The 19,313-nt window shown below is 34.9% G+C and overlaps 1 protein-coding gene across 1 annotated transcript in view; it reads right to left on the reverse strand.

The window, feature by feature from the left end:
- Positions 1-19,313, reverse strand: part of LOC140749219 (uncharacterized) — a 120,348-nt gene that overhangs the window by 33,572 nt on the left and 67,463 nt on the right. The window contains exons 5-6 of the mRNA XM_073082267.1: positions 13,730-13,844; positions 4,269-4,392 (exon numbers count right to left, since the gene is read on the reverse strand). Coding sequence (XP_072938368.1) covers positions 4,269-4,392; positions 13,730-13,844 — 239 coding nt within the window. The remainder of the gene's footprint in view (positions 1-4,268; positions 4,393-13,729; positions 13,845-19,313) is intronic.

Here is a 19,313-nt window from a genome sequence, read left to right on the forward strand (position 1 = left end):
TGACATACTTAGTATATATAAATACCTAAAGTGACCTTTACGTTTCACAACAACACCATTCAAACACAAATTGTTAAGTAATTACAAATATTTTAATTAGGAGACATAATTTATTAATAGTACCGAAACTTTGTCGGTTTACAAAGTTTCGTGTCATTAGGAGTTCAAAACAGTTCTGTTGCCTCCGCAGTGTTTATATACAACCGGACTATATAATGATACAATCGTATAAAAGTTTAAGACAATTCTCGTTTGTTACTGTATTTTTACTAGTAAGTATGAACACATAAATTGGGAAACTATGTTTTTTATATAATTTAAGATCAAATGTATATACTCTTTTAGGTTATAAAGATTTTAGGAATATTGAATAATATTTGTATAACATAAAATAGCTTACCATTATTGCTTTATACATTACTTTAAAATCTTTTAAGACCTATTAGTACAGTCTTACATGGGCTGAATTCTTATTTTTTTTATAACATAGGAGTAGCAGACGCGCGTGCAGTCCATCTGATGGTAAGTAGCTACTGCCGCCCATGGCCATCTGTAATCAACCCCAGATGGGATTAGATATTCCTATCCACGAATGCGCCGCTACTCCTGAGGACTAAGCTGGAACGCCTCGAAAAAGTATGTCTCCCTTACCACACCCTTCAAAACGGAACACAGCAGCGCCTAACACTGCTGTTATAAGGCAGAAATAGGTGTAGCGGTGGTGCAGCCGGAGTCGAACCACAAAGGGTTCTACCACCTTCACAAATTATAGTAATAACATTTCAAATTTGTTCTTAAATCCTTCGATAAACAAACATAAACAGACAGACAGACAATCTGGAAATTCTTGGCTAGACACGGAAATAACTACCGAAATCGATGAATGGTGTGTTTCTATTTCAGATCTAAGTTAAAATAGCAATGAGTTCCGAGTTCGTGCCCCAGACAGATATCTAAATAATTAATTTAGACAATCTGTACTAGGTCTGGGCTTGAATGTTTGTGTATTCATCTTTGTGCGTGTCAACGGCCCCTACGACACAAGACAAATCCTAGTGTGGGACCATAGATAGGTATAGACATCTCACCGCCTTGTAATTGAAGGAAGCCATTAAATTACTTAAACAGCTGACAATTCTTTCAGCCATTTAATGGCTGTCATGGTGTAGTTTACGCAGAATAATGCCGACATGCGCAGTTAAGACATGAAATCGAAGAAAAAGTGCGAAGAAATATCGTTTCATTCGTAAATTATCTAAAATCGTTTTTCATCCACGAAAATAATTGACAGTGACAATTGTCAAAAAAATACATTTCCTTGTTAGGAGCGAATAATCTTTACTAATCTATTAGTTTTCATAGCGTTATTATGCGTCACTTAACTCTTACTATCCAAATTATACTTGTTTTATTTATGTGTATTCTATCCAGCAGTTAGATGCTGAATAGAAATAGGCATAAAGAGAAAGTACAACCCTAAGCATTAGTGACCCAGTTTGCTTGCTTTTTGACGGACTGTGCTATACCCGAGAGATATTTATTTTGCATTCAACAAGACTCCTAAAATTGTTTGAGAACATTTCTAAAAATATAACGCAGCTTATGTTTATTTGTAGCCATTATGTTTAGGTAATTATTTCAATAACTCTAAAGTATGTCATCATTTTGTCACAAGCATCAGTTTTCTTTTCCAAAATTATGTTAAAAATTAATGCCTTAATTCACATGGTTGTTTCAAAGAGAAGTTTATTTACCAATTTAATTATATTACAGGTATTTATAACTTTTTTAGTGAAGTTAGGATGCTAGTACACATAAAACAACAGTAGAGCCCGCCTAAATGATCAATTATATTGTGCAATATTGCGAATTGTGCAATATTATTTCCCGTCTAGGGTTAATATTGAAAATGATTGCGCAATGATTGACCGAAAGTTAGAGCGAGTTTAATTTTTTTTGCACCATATTTCTTACAGGGTCAGTATTGCGCCATATTTTTACTATTTTCAATCAATACTATTTTCCGACTCAAAATATTGTGCAGCTCGTATTATTGTGCAATACAATTGGATTCAGAATGCCTTTCAATCTTATTATTATAATAAAACGTATTGTACAATGTTATTGTAGGTCCAGGGGCTGCCAGCGACGATCGCGAAATGTCTCTTGTATATTAACTCTCTATCGCAAGTGTGTTACCCCCATGGAACAGAAAAAACAAGTGGAAGTGCTAAGTAGGCGTGGCGCGGCTTCCACTACTAGGCGTTGTTACTCTCACTTGCCTTCAAACGAGTCTACTCATGTTTGAGCGTCGGTTCGAGACAGATGTTTGTCAAATTCTATAAAATAAATTATTAAGACATATTATGCTATTTTGGAATGTAAAAATGATAGCAGAAAGAAGACAATTAAAAATGGAGGTGTTTCGTACCATCACTGAGTACAATTTTATTTTATATTTCCTAAAATCTTAAAAATACCAAATTTAAAAATAATTTCCACATAGTCACGCTAACATCAACCATAATGCTTTCAAATAAAGTTCATTTTTTAATTGATTCCACCATACCAAAACGTCTAGAAGAATCCACGCTACTCAATAAGTGATGCGGGCAAGTATAATTTTTCTTATCGATATTTTACAATATACATTATTATAAAGGGAAAATATTATATTTAGAAAATAAAATTATATAAATCTAAAATTAGGTTCTTGCGGCAAAAAGTATCGTAATACCTACTACGTAATAGCTGTAACTCACATAGCTGAGGTGTACTCACATATCATATCTCTCATGACATATCTCATTATTTTTCGATGGCTTGGATTTATGAGTGCTACTAGTAAGGAGAAATAGACCGATGCTATATAATTGTTAAGGATGCGAACAATTACTAAATGTTTAACATTTATATATTTTTATACTTTATATCATTTACAAAATATATCTATGTACAAAAATACGTTAACTATGTAGTACGTAGTATTTAGAGTCTTGAACATTTTAACCTAACTATTTTTTTTATAATATATTTTTAAAACAAATTTAAAATCTGCGGCAGCTTAAATAGCTAAAAACTTCATCTGTTACTCTATATATGTAACAAAATCTTAAGCTGCCCTTTTCAACAGCATCGGTCTGCTTTCGGGAACATTTTCGTTTCGTGCATTCATTAATATTAATATAGGATGTAATACTTATGTTTTTTATTTTACTTTTTAATAATTAATCCTTGTTTAATTTTAATTCTATTCTACATTTATAGCTAGCACAGTAAATCGATGAGTATCGATAATTTTATCGTAAATAAACTCTTTTGTCACTATTCCAGTAGGAGAAATATTACGCAAGTTTGGTCCGTAAGTTTTAAGTGCTTAGGACTATAATTGCATAAAGCCCAATCACTGCCATCTATGGTCAAGTAGCGGAACTACATTTTCAAATACTAAATGACGTAAATGCTTTTATGTGTTGTAGAAAAATAAACTTTAATATTATACGCGCCTAAGTTGTTTTTACATATTCATTCTGTATATTTTAGAATACTTTCGAGTTAACTATAAATGACCAATAAAATGATATTTACTTTAGTAGTGTTATATGTAACAAGAAAAACGCAAGTGTGAGTTTGGCGACAACGGTTCCGATACATTCGCTCGTACTTACCACTTCTACTTGATTTTCTTTTCTATGGTTACCCCCCTTAAAGATCTCATAGCGCATTAGGAGAAACTCATCAATACACTCTGTATTTTCATTAAGCTACGGAAATTATGTCTTGTGCCGATTACAGAAATTCCGTACTGGAACGCCATCTTAAATAAATTAACCTAATGACCCCGCCATGACGTTAACAGTTTACACAACAACCATATTCGAGTAACAAACAACAGCTTCAAATATTTTTCATTTGATTTGTTTCAGAACATTAATCGGTAAATTCTCAATTGCGTTCATCCGCACTTGTATATTTTTCCAAAGTATGTATAAAAACAAATAGGTACTAAAAATAAAAAAAAAAAACTTAAAAATTAAAAGGGGGTCGCCATACAAAAATCCGCTATATTTCGACGGCTTTTTTCATTTTATCTATTTAACCGCAACATGTAGACCATTTTAATTTTAACAACAAATTTACTTCCATGGCTTCTATAATAAAAAATACAAAAAATGAACAAAACGGTGGTACGGAACCTGTATGAGAGTTCAACTCGCACTTAGCGAATTATTTATTCTACGTTATTTTCATAAAAGCGATGTACTCACCAAAGGGTGGTTCGAACCGACAGTCGAGCAGCAGCGCATGACCGGTGGGGCCGGAGGTTCCCACCACCGACCCGCCGCGCATCATCAATTGGGCTTCCAACTCCACCCAGCGGCCGCCACACTCCTGTTAGGAAGAAATATTCAGTTAACTTGGTGCATTTTATTCAATTACGCTACATAACGATGATGATGATGATAATGATGATGAATCGTCTATTTACGCAACTTGTCTTTATAGTCAACGCTTGCTGTTTTTATGTATGCTATTTTTTTATAAGGAAAAAGACATAAATCTGTCGATGGTGGTAGAACCGTTTGTGGGTCGACTCCGGCGGCACCATCGCCACACCTATTTCTCCCTCATAACAACAGTTTTAACGCTGCTGTGTTCTAGTTTGAAGCGTGTGGTATGGGAAACTGACGTTTATTAGTCGATAGACGCTTATAATAAAAATCAAACTTTGCACTGGGTCTTTAATTTAAATACTTTTATTCTTGGCTTTGGAGTTATTTACAGCTAGTGCTATTATATTTGAAACTCTAAATAAACCGACTAAGTTAAGAGTATCGATGTTGATGTAAAAGTAGTACTTGTATTTTGCACACTTACGTGGGTGCAAAATGTTGCTAATCATAAGCCGATAATAGCTTTGATAATATTTTCCTGTTAACATTTTCATAGAAATGGTTATCACTTCACGGAAAATGGGAAGCGAAGCATTTTTCCATCAACACGAGCTGACCAAGCGACGCTAATGTGTGGTTTTTCTAAGAATTGTAATAGCTACAATTTAATGGATTATCACGAGTGACGTGAGTCATAAAAGGGCTCCTACAGAGGTGCTACTTTTAGAATCAGCAACGATATAAATTTACATGTTTGAGCGCCGGTCGCAGCTACTTTTGGACGCTCGATACAGCATGTGAAAACGTGCAATGTAAATTCAGTCGCTAAAACGCGCCTTTTCCATGTCACGACCAAACGCAGCAAGTCACCAAAACTTTTTTTATATAACATAGAGTTAGCAGGCGATCTTGCAGTCCACCTGATGGTAAGTGGACCGTGTGCCGCTAGTGCCGCCAAGGACATCTATAAAGAACCCCAGATAGGATTAGATATTCCTACCTGAGGTCGGCTTCAGATGCGCCACTACCTACGAACTAAGCTGGAACGCTTCGTAAAAGTATGTCTCGCTTACCACACCCTTCAAACCAGAACACAGCAGCTTAGCACTGCTGTTATTAGATAGAAATAGGTATGCCGATGGTGCCGCCGGAGTCGACTCATAAGGGATTCTACCACCTTCCACGTGAAGCAACATCGAGCGATCGCCGAAATGCGAATCACTAATGCTAAATGTAACATGTCTGTGAGGGCCGATAGCCTCAAAACGTAGAGAGCAACGCATGGAGTAGTCATTTGCTAATGGGAAACAAACACTTTGTATCACGATCATGTACACTCCATACATTGCTTTGTGATTTTTGTTTTCACCGTGAAACGTAACAGCTCGTGGGTCTGATGCCAACTTTTCGCTTTTCATACGAGAATTTAGTCTAGAGCAAGCACTACTAAATTCTGCTTTGTGTCTATCGCAAATGACTGTGACAATTACACGAAAGAACCCTAAAAACCTATTACTTTAAGTTGTTTCTCTTTGCGAAGTTTCTGCATTAAAGTTATATGGGTAGCCGAGAAAAGTACCAGAAAATGAAGCCACATTCATTTAATTTTATTTCATAGTGAGGGAAAGTATTGAATAAAAAGCTTTAGGTAAAAGTCAGCGGCGAGTGAAGCAGAAATTATGAAGAATTTCAGGTCATCCTTTTTATCCACTATCCCACAAAAGTTCATGATAAAAATTAAAAATATAAAACCACATTTATAATAAAAAATACAGGAAGCAAAGTAAATTAGTAAAACACTGAATTTTAAGCTAACTAATTGGTTTCCCTCGGCTCAATAGCCGCTCCTCTTAATCCACCATGATATAAATATAATCTTCACCTTTAAGAATAACGAATAACATAAAGAATCTTGAAGGTATTTTAGCTATCTAACTCGGTTTTTACCCGTATGCAGAGTATTATATTCGTAGTATATTCGAGTATTATAGAGCTTAGGTATATACGTTTCATTCTTTGCCCTTACCGAGCAAACGCCTTGACAGATTTCAACGTATAAGGTGTTGAATTTTTTTTTTATAATATAAGAGTAGCAGACGAGCATGCAGTCCACCTAATGGTAAGTGGCTACTGCCGCCCATGGACATCTGTAATCAACCCCAGATAGGATTAGATATTCCTACCTGAGGTCGGCCACAGATGCGCCGCTACCCCTGAGTACTAAGCTGGAACGCCTCGAAAAAGTCTCTCTCCCTTATCACACCCTTCAAACCGGAACACAGCAGCGCCTAACACTGCTGTTATTAGGTAGAAATAGGTGTGGCGGTGGTGCCGCCGGAGTCGAACCACAAAGGGTTCTTCCACCTTCTAAAATTATTACAAAATTATTAATTTACATATTCGGGAAAGGACTGCGTCCTTGATTATTATGCAGTCTTTTTTTTATTTTTTTAATATTTTCATTTTGTAACCACGTTAATAATAATTTTTAATACACGCCTTAGATATATCCCCGATACATAGGTAAACAATTTTTAATAATCATTGTAGCGCGTAGATTTATACTACTAACACAAATTAAAAGGCATTTCCTTTTCATTTACCTTTCTTTTACATCAAGAACCGACAGAAAAACACTGATAAGCAATAGAAATTGAGGTAGCTGAGCCACTTGACAAGCCCTACAACCTTACAAATTGAACTGTTACCCAATTTAGGTCAAACGGAACACTTACAAAGCATACAAAAATAGACGAAATATCCAACTGAAGAACCCAATTAGACCAGTGCCGAAGCCTTTAAAAATGGTAAAAAATGAAAAAAAATCACAATAGAATGAAACCCATTGGAAAAGGAGGGGAATATGATCAAAATGAAAGGAAAAATAAATTACGGTCGATCCGAGTTCGGGAAGTGGGAGGGGGTGAGTTTTTAAGGGTAAAAAATGGTTTATCTTGATTTCCGGCTAAACTACACGTCCTATGCGAAAAAGTTCAATGGCAAAGTTGTAGGTAATAAAAAGATCTACAACTTTTGTATTTGCAATTTTTTCACATAACCTCAAAATTTGGGTGAAAAATTCAAAAAACCAAGTTTTTGGTTTTTTATTTATATCTTATTCAAATTTTTTTTTATTTTTACGAAATTTGGTGAAAACTTACCTTATTATGTTCCAAATACACTGTAATTTATTTGATTAAAAATATTTATTTTTTCGCCTTATTTTCACTTAATATCAAAAAAGCACCCTAATTTTCAATCGAAAATTCTGACGTCAAAATATCAGCTTTTTTCAAAAAGTTTGGGGGCTTTTTGTTCGTTGAAATATCTACTTTCTGATGGTGTAAAAAAATATACATTACTATAGGAAATGTTCTCAGAAAATGCAAAAAATTGAAAAAAACCCAAATTCGAAAAATTTTTTTTTATCATTATGTACAATTTTGAGGTATTTATTAAAATTTACACTTTAATTACTCAAAAAACGTAAGATTTCATGTTTTATTGATAAATGAAAAAGTTGCAAATTAAAATATACTTCAATAATTAACAAACAAATAAGTTAATAAAGTTAATATTTAATAAGACATCTACAATATTTTGAAAAAGTTGTAGAATCTTATTTAAATAATATTTGTAGATGTCTATTTACTGCTGTTTTAAGATAATTTATATACCTGAGTGACCTACGGTAAATTTTAGCCCATTGTAAGTTATTTCATAGAGAAGTGGGGACGGACCTAGGAGGGTCTGGGCCTTACTACATACCTGCTATTTCGTAGCAGCTGTAAAAACCGTTAGCCAGTATTCGAGATACAGAGCAGTGTACAACATCGTTTTTAAAAATACACGTGCAGGCTCAGTTACTCAAAGTGAATTGTGAGAAATTTACTTTATTCAAAAAATCGTTTGGAATCTACATAGCAAGGTAAATACAATCTGTATTTAAATCTATATTAATCAACTTTAAAATAAAAATAGTAATATTTTCTTTCATAAATAGTATGTTTAACATAACATAACCTAAAAAAATAAAATTGAATGATATTTTAGTACAAGAATAAAAAATAGTAATTTCGTTTATTTTATACAAACAAATTTAGTTATACTCATGATAAAACTTTGAAGGCATTATTAATTTAATTTTGTCTTTTCAGATTATCAGTATGGATGGATCTGTTTGTATAATCTGCAATAAGTCAGATGACAAGCAAGTGTATGAAATAAAAAAATCAGCTTTGAATCGTTTAGTGGAGTCTAGCAAGAAGAGAATCGACAATAAATACAATTGGGTTTTTTTCAATTTTTTGCATTTTCTGAGAACATTTTCTATAGTAATGTATATTTTTTTTACACCATCAGAAAGTAGATATTTCAACGAACAAAAAGCCCCCAAACTTTTTGAAAAAGCTGATATTTTGACGTCAGAATTTTCGATTGAAAATTAGGGTGCTTTTTTGATATTAAGTGAAAATAAGGCGAAAAAATAAATATTTTTAATCAAATAAATTACAGTGTATTTTGGACATAATAAGGTAAGTTTTCACCAAATTTCGTATAAAAAAAATTTTTTTTGAAAAAGATAAATAAAAAACCAAAAACTTGGTTTTTTGAATTTTTCACCCAAATTTTGAGGTTATGTGAAAAAATTGCAAATACAAAAGTTGTAGATCTTTTTATTACCTACAACTTTGCCATTGAACTTTTTCGCATAGGACGTGTAGATTAGCCGGAAATCAAGATAAACCATTTTTTACCCTTAAAAACTCACCCCCTCCCACTTCCCGAACTCGGATCGACCGTAATTTATTTTTCCTTTCATTTTGATCATATTCCCCTCCTTTTCCAATGGGTTTCATTCTATTGTAATTTTTTTTGGTTTCAAAAATTATCGACCCTGGTCTAAATTAACTTAGGCTAAAATAACCGAGCCATTTAAAAATTACTAACTTTATTCAGCTTCGTAGCTCCGGACCAGAAATAATTCAATTGGAAACCGGTACAATTATCGCAATAAGGCAGGTTTTAATTTCATACGAGTGGAATTGCGGGAACAGCTCATCAAAAATTCAAATGAAAGCTAGTTAAATCTATTATGGATGCATAACAACACTGCGGTGAGTGTAATTTTAACTGGTCTGATATGGTTAGTCAATAATTGACATATTGGCTCCAACTCTTTCTATTATTGCCGAGAAGGAGTTTTCGCGAACTATCCTAACTAACTATATTTAAAATATGACATGTACATCCCTACCCTGGATCTCTTTTATATAATATTACTTTCTTGCAATAAGTAAATGGTTGCCTGGAAGAGATCGCTATTTAGTGATAAGGCCGCCAGTTGTACTTTTGATTATCGTAAAATATTTTGTATTTGTTACTAGAAATTTGGTGTACAATAAAGAGCTTTTGTATTGTATTGTATTGTATCCTAGGAAATACTCCAACACGCCACTTGAATGCTGATTATTGAAAGTTCAGGTGAAATGCAATAGTAACATCTCATTCTAAGGGTCCGAAGTTCAAACGCCAGGCACCTACGATATTTCACAGGTATGTGCGTATTTTCTTAATTATATCATTTGCTATAATTTTAAAAGAAAGGTACCAGGACACGAGAGTAATTGTAACTTTGAGGACATCTACACATATTCTTAAAGAATCTCTATGTTACATGAAGTCTACCAAATCACATTTGTCTAGCGAAACTCGTACCCAGCAGTAGAACGAGTTGACGACGAAAACCGTGAAAAATATTTTTGAAACGGTCACTAGCCCTCCTTGAAGGATAAACGACTCAATAAACTCAATGACAATCGAAAACGACGAATTGTAAACGACCTATGAATCACGAAACCTCACATGAAATCCAACATTAGTGGACCCCCAGCCCAACCCTCCAACCCCCAACCAACCCAGCCGCATCAGACGTTGCAACTTTGTGAATCACCTACAATCTATGCAAACTATGGGAATCGTAGATGAGTAAAATACAAAGATTGATCACTCCTAACAAGAAACTGTAACCAGTTTTAAAAATTGAAATTGTTGCGTAAATAAAGTGTTGCCACGTCTCCGTTCTAACATGTCCCTAAAATGTTTGAGATAATTATTTACTTTTATAAAAAAATACGTAGTATTATTTATTTATACGTAATTTTTTTCTACAAATGTTTTTTATGTGTCATAAATTCAAACAATAAATGATAAAATCATCCTTTTGTGGCTGTTTTCAATTTCAAGGCGGTGAAGTATCTTTCTATTTTACTTATCATAGACGGGAATATACGCATCCTTTTTATTAATGGATTATTAAATTATGAATCTATAGCAGAAAGTGTACAAGGGTATAATTTCAGTATCGCTCGGACATCGTTAGCCAATAATTGACTTATTATCCGCTGAAACACCGTGTTATCTTTCCTGAGCATCATAACATATTCATGCGTAATTTCAATTAGCAATCGACGTCGACTGGTTTAATGCAATGATAATAAACCTCGGTTATTACGATATACTTGTATATGAACATTTTTTTTATAATATAGGAGTAGCAGACGAGCATGCAGTCCACCTGATGGTAAGTGGCTACTTCCGCCCATGGACATCTGTAATCAACCCCAGATAGGATTAGATATTCCTACCTGAGGTCGGCCACGGATGCGCCGTTAGCCCTGAGGACTAAGCTGGAACACCTCGGAAAAGTTTGTCTCCCTTACCACACCCTTCAGACCGGAACACAGCAGCGCCTAGCACTGCTGTTATAGTCGAACCACAAAGGGTTGTACCACCTTCGCATATATAAACCACGCACCTTTATAAAATATAAAAGTAGATAAAAAAGAAGAATTTGGCGAACCTTTTAGAAACAACTAGAAACATTTTCTTACTTGACCTAAAATACACTATCAGAAATCTAATTTTAGGCTCTACTTGATTTTTGTATGAATAAAAGCTCGATTTACATTCCTCAGAGTATCCTCGTCTTTCAAAAGGTTTATGTAATCTTTTCTCTGGAATAATTAAATGGGTTCTCCAAAGGGATGTCCTCGGAAATTAACAAGCAATTGTCTGGGCAGAACCCACCGCTTAATGAAAGAATTCGCTCTTCATTTCATTTGATCGTTTCACTAATGTTGGGATACGAATATTGTTATATTACAGCACAGCAAGGTGAAGATTCTGGCTTACTACCTAGAGTGGTTTAGTTAAATCTTCGAGCCACAAAAACTGTAAATATTTTAAATAATATACTTACTCTAGATTTACTTGTCTTTGTGAGTTCAAGGCACACATGACAGGGAATAGTATGATAATATAACTATGAAGTGGCTTTCTTGTATATTTATTTAGAAAATGAATGGTTAATAAAACTGAAACAGATTTTATGTCTGTATATTTTCACAATTATAAATTATAGTTTACGAAGAGGTCGTTTTTAGTACTTCATTAATCATGTCTATAAAATAAATAAAAATGAGAATCACAGCGCCCACTATTATAGAGCGCAAACTCAGAAATCCATTCCTCTGAATATCGTCATTTTTATAAAGCTAAACCTAACGATAAAGTTGACGGACTAAATTATGATGGTTAACACAAGTTTTAATAACAAAGAAAACGGTAATGCGCTACCAACTTTAATAGAGAGCCCTTTTACAACTTTTTTGGAGAACCCCATGTCATAGCATATCTGAAATGGCTTAGAAGATTTCCCCATACACAATATGTACAGTTACAATAAGCGTAAGTTACCGTTGTCAATAAAAATAAAAATGAACGTGCATTGTCATACGGTAAACAATACAATTCTATTCAGCGAATCGAAGTTACGAGAAAACCCAAGTGCTCGATAAAAAACCAATTGCAGCTAACTTTAATACCTTTTTTATTACATCGAAGTAGCTACAAGAATTTATTATTTTTTTACAAGATAGAAGTCGCAAACAAGCGTGCAGTGTAGGAATATCTAATCCTATCTGGGGTTGATTTCAGATGTCCATGGGCGGCAGTAGCCACTTACCATCAGGTGGGCTGCATGCTCGTCTGCTACTCCTATATAATAATAAAAAATCTAAGTGTCCTTTAACAAACTCTTTAAACCAGAACACAGCATCAATTAACGATGCTATTATAAGACAGAAATAAGTAAATACCGTCTTAGCAAAGGTCATGCACTAAGTCTGTAACCTAAGTCAAGGCGTTCCAACCTTGGCTAGAATCCGGTTATCCGCGAAGTAATTGCTATGATCTCGGTTACCGGGGTAATTGGATTAAACCCAGCCTGTGTTAGCTAGGATCATTGCCTCGCGATTGAGCAGCGAACGATCTTGGGGGTATAACTATCACGGTTTATGTAGTCTGCTATCTTGAAGTTTACTTGGTATACTGGTCATTGATTTAATGTAGTAGTGCAAGTCTACTCGTATTAATACGGCCTATGATGCTGGAGGTCTCGATTTGAATTCCAGGCACCCACTACTTTTCGAAGTTTGGATTAGACATTAATTACTACGTACTTGAAAAAGGTGTAAAAACATCGAGATTATAGGCGAGATCTTTAAGAAAAGTTAACAAAATTTATTTTTTTGCTGTTGTTTATTTGTATTAAGACAAAGATCTAATAATACAGATTTGCGGTAATTTGACTTAGATCCAGATTTGCAAGATTACATATATCGATTAGCCGCAGTGACCACAAAATGTCCTATGTGTGGGTGTGCTGCTACTACTAAGCATAAAAATATCAAAGTATATATCTATGTTACAATGAATGTCTGTCAGTTTGTCCTGTATGCATTTATACACCTTTCACCCAATTGTTACAATTAACGATAATAATTTAACGAGGGTGTAGAGCTTATTTTCGCTAATTTCTCCGACAGATGTAGCTATTGCCTAGTTCTATTTCTTTTTGTAGCAGAACAACCTCCGGCGTATGGGTTATGCCGCCGTATGGTATATGGGTCAGTGCATATAAACTGTGTATGTGTATATAAACTGACCCATATACTGACCTTCATCATTAACCCATTACTGTCCCACTGCTGGGCACGGGTCTCCGCTTAGAATGAGAAGGATTAGGCCATAATCCACCGCGCTGGCCAAGTGCGAATTGGTAGACTTCACATACCTTTGAAAACTTTTTTTAAAGATTTCTTAGGCATGCAGGCTTCCTCACGATGTTTTTCTTCACTGTTTAAGCAAGTGATCATCCATTTATAATACGCTCATAAATTTGAAAAATCAGAGGTGCATGCCTGGATTTTGAGCCTCGGACCGCTCGGTTAAGAGGCCGAGTTTCCTGACCTTACAATAAGAAAAATAAATACCTCGTTATAGGCCACGGATGTAAGAGGTAGGTAGTGGTAGCCCAACGCTCGGTCCCAGATGACACCTTTGTTCCACACTTCCACTAGAAGACCCAAGTTGATGTCGTTGATCTCACTGCAAAGAAAATTGTTCAATTAATATATTTAATTAGATCTAAATATCTAGCGCTATAACCACATTTTTGAAGTGTTTTTGCTTCATAAGTAGTTTGTTGTAACCAAAACTTAAAGCTTCTTAGAAATACATTGAAATTGTACGTCTTTATAGGAGTTTAAATATCGATGACAAGTATTTTGAACTGACTAATTTTATTAATTTATTATAATTAAATAAATATATGATATATTATCATGTATGCCATTGTATGCAAACAAAAGTTTCGGCATCACCTTTAAATTTAATTAAACTTGATATGTCGTAGAACGTAGTATGGTTCGACTACTGTAGGATCTCCACAACGTGTCTCCACAGTGCTGTTAAACTACTGGATTATAATTATACTTCTAGTATAATAAAGCGGATCCTTAGTAATTTGAGGAATTATAACTTTGTCTTTAGAAACAACAACGCTTCTACGATAAACTTAGGATAGGCTAGTCTTACTTTAGATCCGTAAGATATTTTCATACGCGACAGTATACTTCATATAATCTACAAATACCCAAAAATACTAAAAAGGAGAACAATGTTTCCTTCTCAAAATAATAGTAATTTGTAACGAAAGTTACAATTGTATTTTGGCTGGCATGTTAGAAATATTGCTCACACACCACACCGAACCCTTCATTTTAATTTAATATATTCACATCGCCCTACTTTCCCTAAGGGGTAGCGACTCGTGTTCGTGGTTTTGTTACAAATGTGGACCATTCTAAGACGTGTATCAAAGAAAACATAACATCACTAATATTTGCGACATCTCTATCGGGTATGTTAAGGGAGACATACTTTTCCGAGGCATTCCAGCTTAGGACTCAGGGGTAGCGTCTGTGGCCGACCTCAGGTAGGAATCTATTCTTATCTGCGGTAGTACAGACGTTACCAGCCCGAATTACTGTGTACATTGTTATTGTATGAACATAAGTATCGACATAAAAGTAATGCAAAAGTGTAAAGGTATATTTTTATAACAATATTTTTTTAATTCTTTTATTTTAATAAGCACTATATAAAAACAATGAAGAATTTTATATGGTTTGGAGAATAAGATGTCATAAAATGGATTGTTAAAGAAAATAGAGAATGGAGTTGTTATTGAATCTTTTATTATATAAAATATTATTTCAGGAATAATCAGCATATAAAAGCTTGCGGTAAAAATCAAAGACTGTTAAAAATTATTACACAATACACTCAAAGCACTAATTACTATTCAGACCATGATACCTTCATTATAGATTAGCGACACACTCTTAATTCCTCACAAATCAGTGAGTTTCGGCTCATTGACAAATCCGTACAAAGGCTACCTTTGGAAAACGTCAAGTGAGTCTGCTTCATTAATAATTAGATGCGGGGTCTCAAAGTGGAATAGGTACGCCTTCGTACTTGCTATACCGATTTCTGGTGGAAAGTATTACCTAAACTATACTGAAAGCATAAAAAATAGCTATTATTAAATAGCTATGAGAGCGTTCAGATTTTTTTGTTATAAGTTCTTGTAATTTTGTACATAACTCTTTATAGTTTAGATTTTGTTTTACTTAATTAAAGCAAATATTAGGTGGACATCTGCGCAAAGCCAGCCAATCCTTCCTGAGTTCCATCACAAAAAATACCCTGACACTGCGATGACATTTTCACCTAATATATACATATTAAAGTGTATCTTACATCATTGTATTTTAGTTATATGAGTAAGATGAGACATAATTGAACGAGACGTAATAATTCAATCTTGAAGCAGCCTTACCATGAGTTTTCAAAACATCCCACAATCTTACGCTACGTTTACTCAATCCATTATTCTGTTCCGTTTGCTTCAGTAGACTGAGTAAACGTAACAATAAGTAAGTGCTCAAGTCTTTTTGTCTGCCTCACATGTTCGCAAAAAAGAGAGACAAAACATAAAGCGCCATTTTGTCAATTTAGACATTTAATGTTACGTTACTGACTATAGCTCTGATTCAATCCGCTAGGGGCGCTTATTGGAATTTGTATGGGCCAATACGTAAACAAATACCAAAACAGTCATATTTGTCAAAACGTAAAAAGTCATGGTAAGGGTACTAAAGGTGGTCTGCCACTGTTACATACGACTGCCCTTTTTAACCAACTACGGAGGGTAATACTTATCAAGCGTATGCATGTATTTATGTCTAGTGTCCATGTAATTGGCTCATGATTTTAACATAAGACGTGTCATTAGATTCATCTAAATTGTAGAAGTGGCATAGGCTCTATTTTAGAGCTGTCGGCTTTTTTGTTTTGTTTTATAACAATTCTCCAGTCTTCAGAAATAACTAATGTTCTTAGATCGAAAATGTGTATCATGGCTTGCGTCGGATATTGAAATCCAAGACAATAGAATTATGTTTACACAGCGTTGACAGTAAATTTCATTGGGCGTATGACTTGAACTTGCATAACGCTTTATGGCATTTTACTTGGCTCTGAGCTCAAAGGTTGGCTCTTTGAACTTTTAAAGGAAAATAAGACCTATATAAATATTGTCAATTTCACACAGTTTATCTTTTGTACGTCTTATCAAGAGTATATATGTAAGTAACATGACAGTGTAAAAGTAGCACTAGCGAAGATGCTTAGAGTGGTCTCTCATTGGGATCCGAGGTTCGAATCCCAAACACGCAATCTCTTGTTATATATGTACTAGAAATTAATTATCACTCATTTAAGTGTTTAAGGAGAACGTCTTGACCTATACGCCTATATGCCAAAGAGTTCTTTTTAAAATAAAGTTTTCAAAATTACGGTAAATCTATTAATTTAGAGTAGTGGACTATACTATCTGTTAATAAGAGAAGTGACAACAATAATGAATAGGCGAAGGTGGTATGTCCTTTGTTCAATACAATTCATAAAATATCTGGTTTAAACCTATACTCGTACTTTATTACCTATAATGTCATATCATTATATAATGTAATAATATCAACAAATTATTCGTACAACAATATTTCTATTTTTTGTATTCTTTCAACACAAAATCCCCAAAATAAGTTCTCATTTCACACAAACCCGGAATTTATTTAGAGCGGACATAAAACCCCGGCGGGACATACATAAATCGGCTAACGATACAGCCGTAACGCAGTCAACCATTTTGTTTACTGACATTCAAACCTTAAGGAACACGTTTGAACTAGTTTAGTTAAAGGTTTTATTTGTAAACAACTTAAAATAGAGCAGAAGACAAGTTTCAACGTAGTCCTCAGAGGTAGCAATACGTCTATGACCGATCCCAGGTAGGAATTTAATCCTATCTAGGGTTGATTGCATATGTGTATGGACGGCAGTTTCCACTTACCATCAAACGAACAGCACGCTTGTTTGCGATATAACCAAAGGCCTACTCTTTTTGTTTCTTAACCAAGGGGAGACCTTCAAAAGGTACCCGACGACGTGGGAGCGACGCCGGGTTATGTGGGATTCTTACCGCACTAAAACCCCCCCGGTGGCCGTCCTCAACGCTTTCGCAGCAGTTTTCGCGCACCATCTGGTGTTCACGACCGTATGGACCACACATACCGCCGTCCTTCCCGGGATCGCTTACTGGACAGCTCGAGCTCCCACTCTTGCCGCCGGCAACCCCGGAAGCCCCCTTTTAGTCGCCTCTTACGACAGGCAGGAGTTATCGTAGCCCTATTCTAGTCCCGGAACTACAGGGACAAGGCCTACTTGACCTACAGACGCATTACCACCGAAAACTAAATTGAAACGATCGTTATTTCTATTGTTTTGCAATGGAAGCGACAAATTAGAACATCTAATAAAATGTGATTATTGCTCCCCATGGATATCTGGAATAAACACTATGTATTGACACGAGGCGCCGGTGTGATCTTAAACGATTACATAGAATTTGTATTGCCTTTAAGAGTCCTTTAGATACGCTGAACATCAAGTTTATGGCATGTCTATGTTCTTTAAAAAAATAAGACCAATAATCACCCAATAAACAGACACTATGTAATATTAAAGGTAGTGATAGCTCAGTGGTTAAGAAACTCGCCCTCTCGATCGAGGGGTCGTGGTACAAATCCCAGGCAGACACCTCTGATTTTTCAAAATTATGTGCCTATTAGAAATTTATTATCACTTGCAAAACGATGCAGGAAAATATCTTGAGGATACCTATATACCTGAGAGATGGAAAAAAAGTTTCAAAGGTATGTTAAGTTTACCAATACGCACTTGGCCAGCGCGGTGGACTATGGCTTAATCCTTCTCATTCTGAGAGGAGACCCGTGCCCAGCAGTGGGACAATACTGGGTTTATGATGATGTACATAAAACTCGTAACCCTAAACCATATATCTCGTACCGCCGCACGGTACGTTTAAACTGATGTAATATCGAATAACATTTTGTCTTTTCTGGCTTAGAAAATATGACGACATCCGCTGGCGTAGTTTACAGAACAAAATTCTGATAGATTTTACTTTATGTATCGTACTTCCTTGCTAAATATTTGTAGAAAATAATATTTAGTCAAAAATGTTTAATCACTATTATGACATCCTTGTATAATTTATTCTCTATATCTCCTCATTTAAGCTGTTATCTCTCACGCACCCTTACACTATCTTAAAAATGAACAATTAATATAAAATACTAATCAATATCATAATTTCACCATACCTGTACTAATGTTTCTAATCTATAATTAATATCCTGAAATCAATCTATGATCATTGTTTATTATGTATAGTATACGTTAATAAAAGACAATGAAGTCAGGGATTCGGCGTCAAATCGGTTAATATTTCAGCTAACTGACGGAGAAAACTGTATCAGAGCTCAGTCCGCTGTCCCCACGGTAAACATAAATCGCCTAACGGTACCGCTCTAATATCAATATATAACAGAATCATACGATAGGGAAGCTTCAACAATTTTCTAGGCACAATTATGACATTATTTTAAATATGTTTTGATTTTTTTTTTATAATATAAGAGTAGCAGACGAGCATGCAGTCCACCTGATGGTAAGTGGCTACTGCCGCCCATGGACATCTGTAATCATCCCCAGATGGATTAGATATTCCTACCTGAGGTCGGCCACAGATGCGCCGCTACCCCTGAGGACTAAGCTGGAATGCCTCGGAAAAGTCTGTCTCCCTTACCACACCCTTCAAATCGGAACACAGCAGCGCCTAGCACTGCTGTTATTAGGTAGAAATTGGTGTGGCGGTGGTGCCGCCGGAGTCGAACCATAAAGGGTTCTACCACCTTCTAAACCTTGATTACTCTGACGCCCTTTATTATTTTTTGTCTCATTTACAAATTCTGAAATCTGTTTAATATCGTACTCATTTCCTTAGCTAATTACTTACCCTACCTTTATATGCAACATAAAATAAAACGTAATACTTTTTATTTTATTTTAAAATATCATTATATC

Source organism: Epargyreus clarus, unplaced genomic scaffold (genome assembly GCF_041222505.1).
Source record: "Epargyreus clarus isolate Ecla_fem2 unplaced genomic scaffold, WU_Ecla_fem_2.2 ptg000017l, whole genome shotgun sequence".
Lineage (NCBI taxonomy): Eukaryota > Metazoa > Arthropoda > Insecta > Lepidoptera > Hesperiidae > Epargyreus > Epargyreus clarus.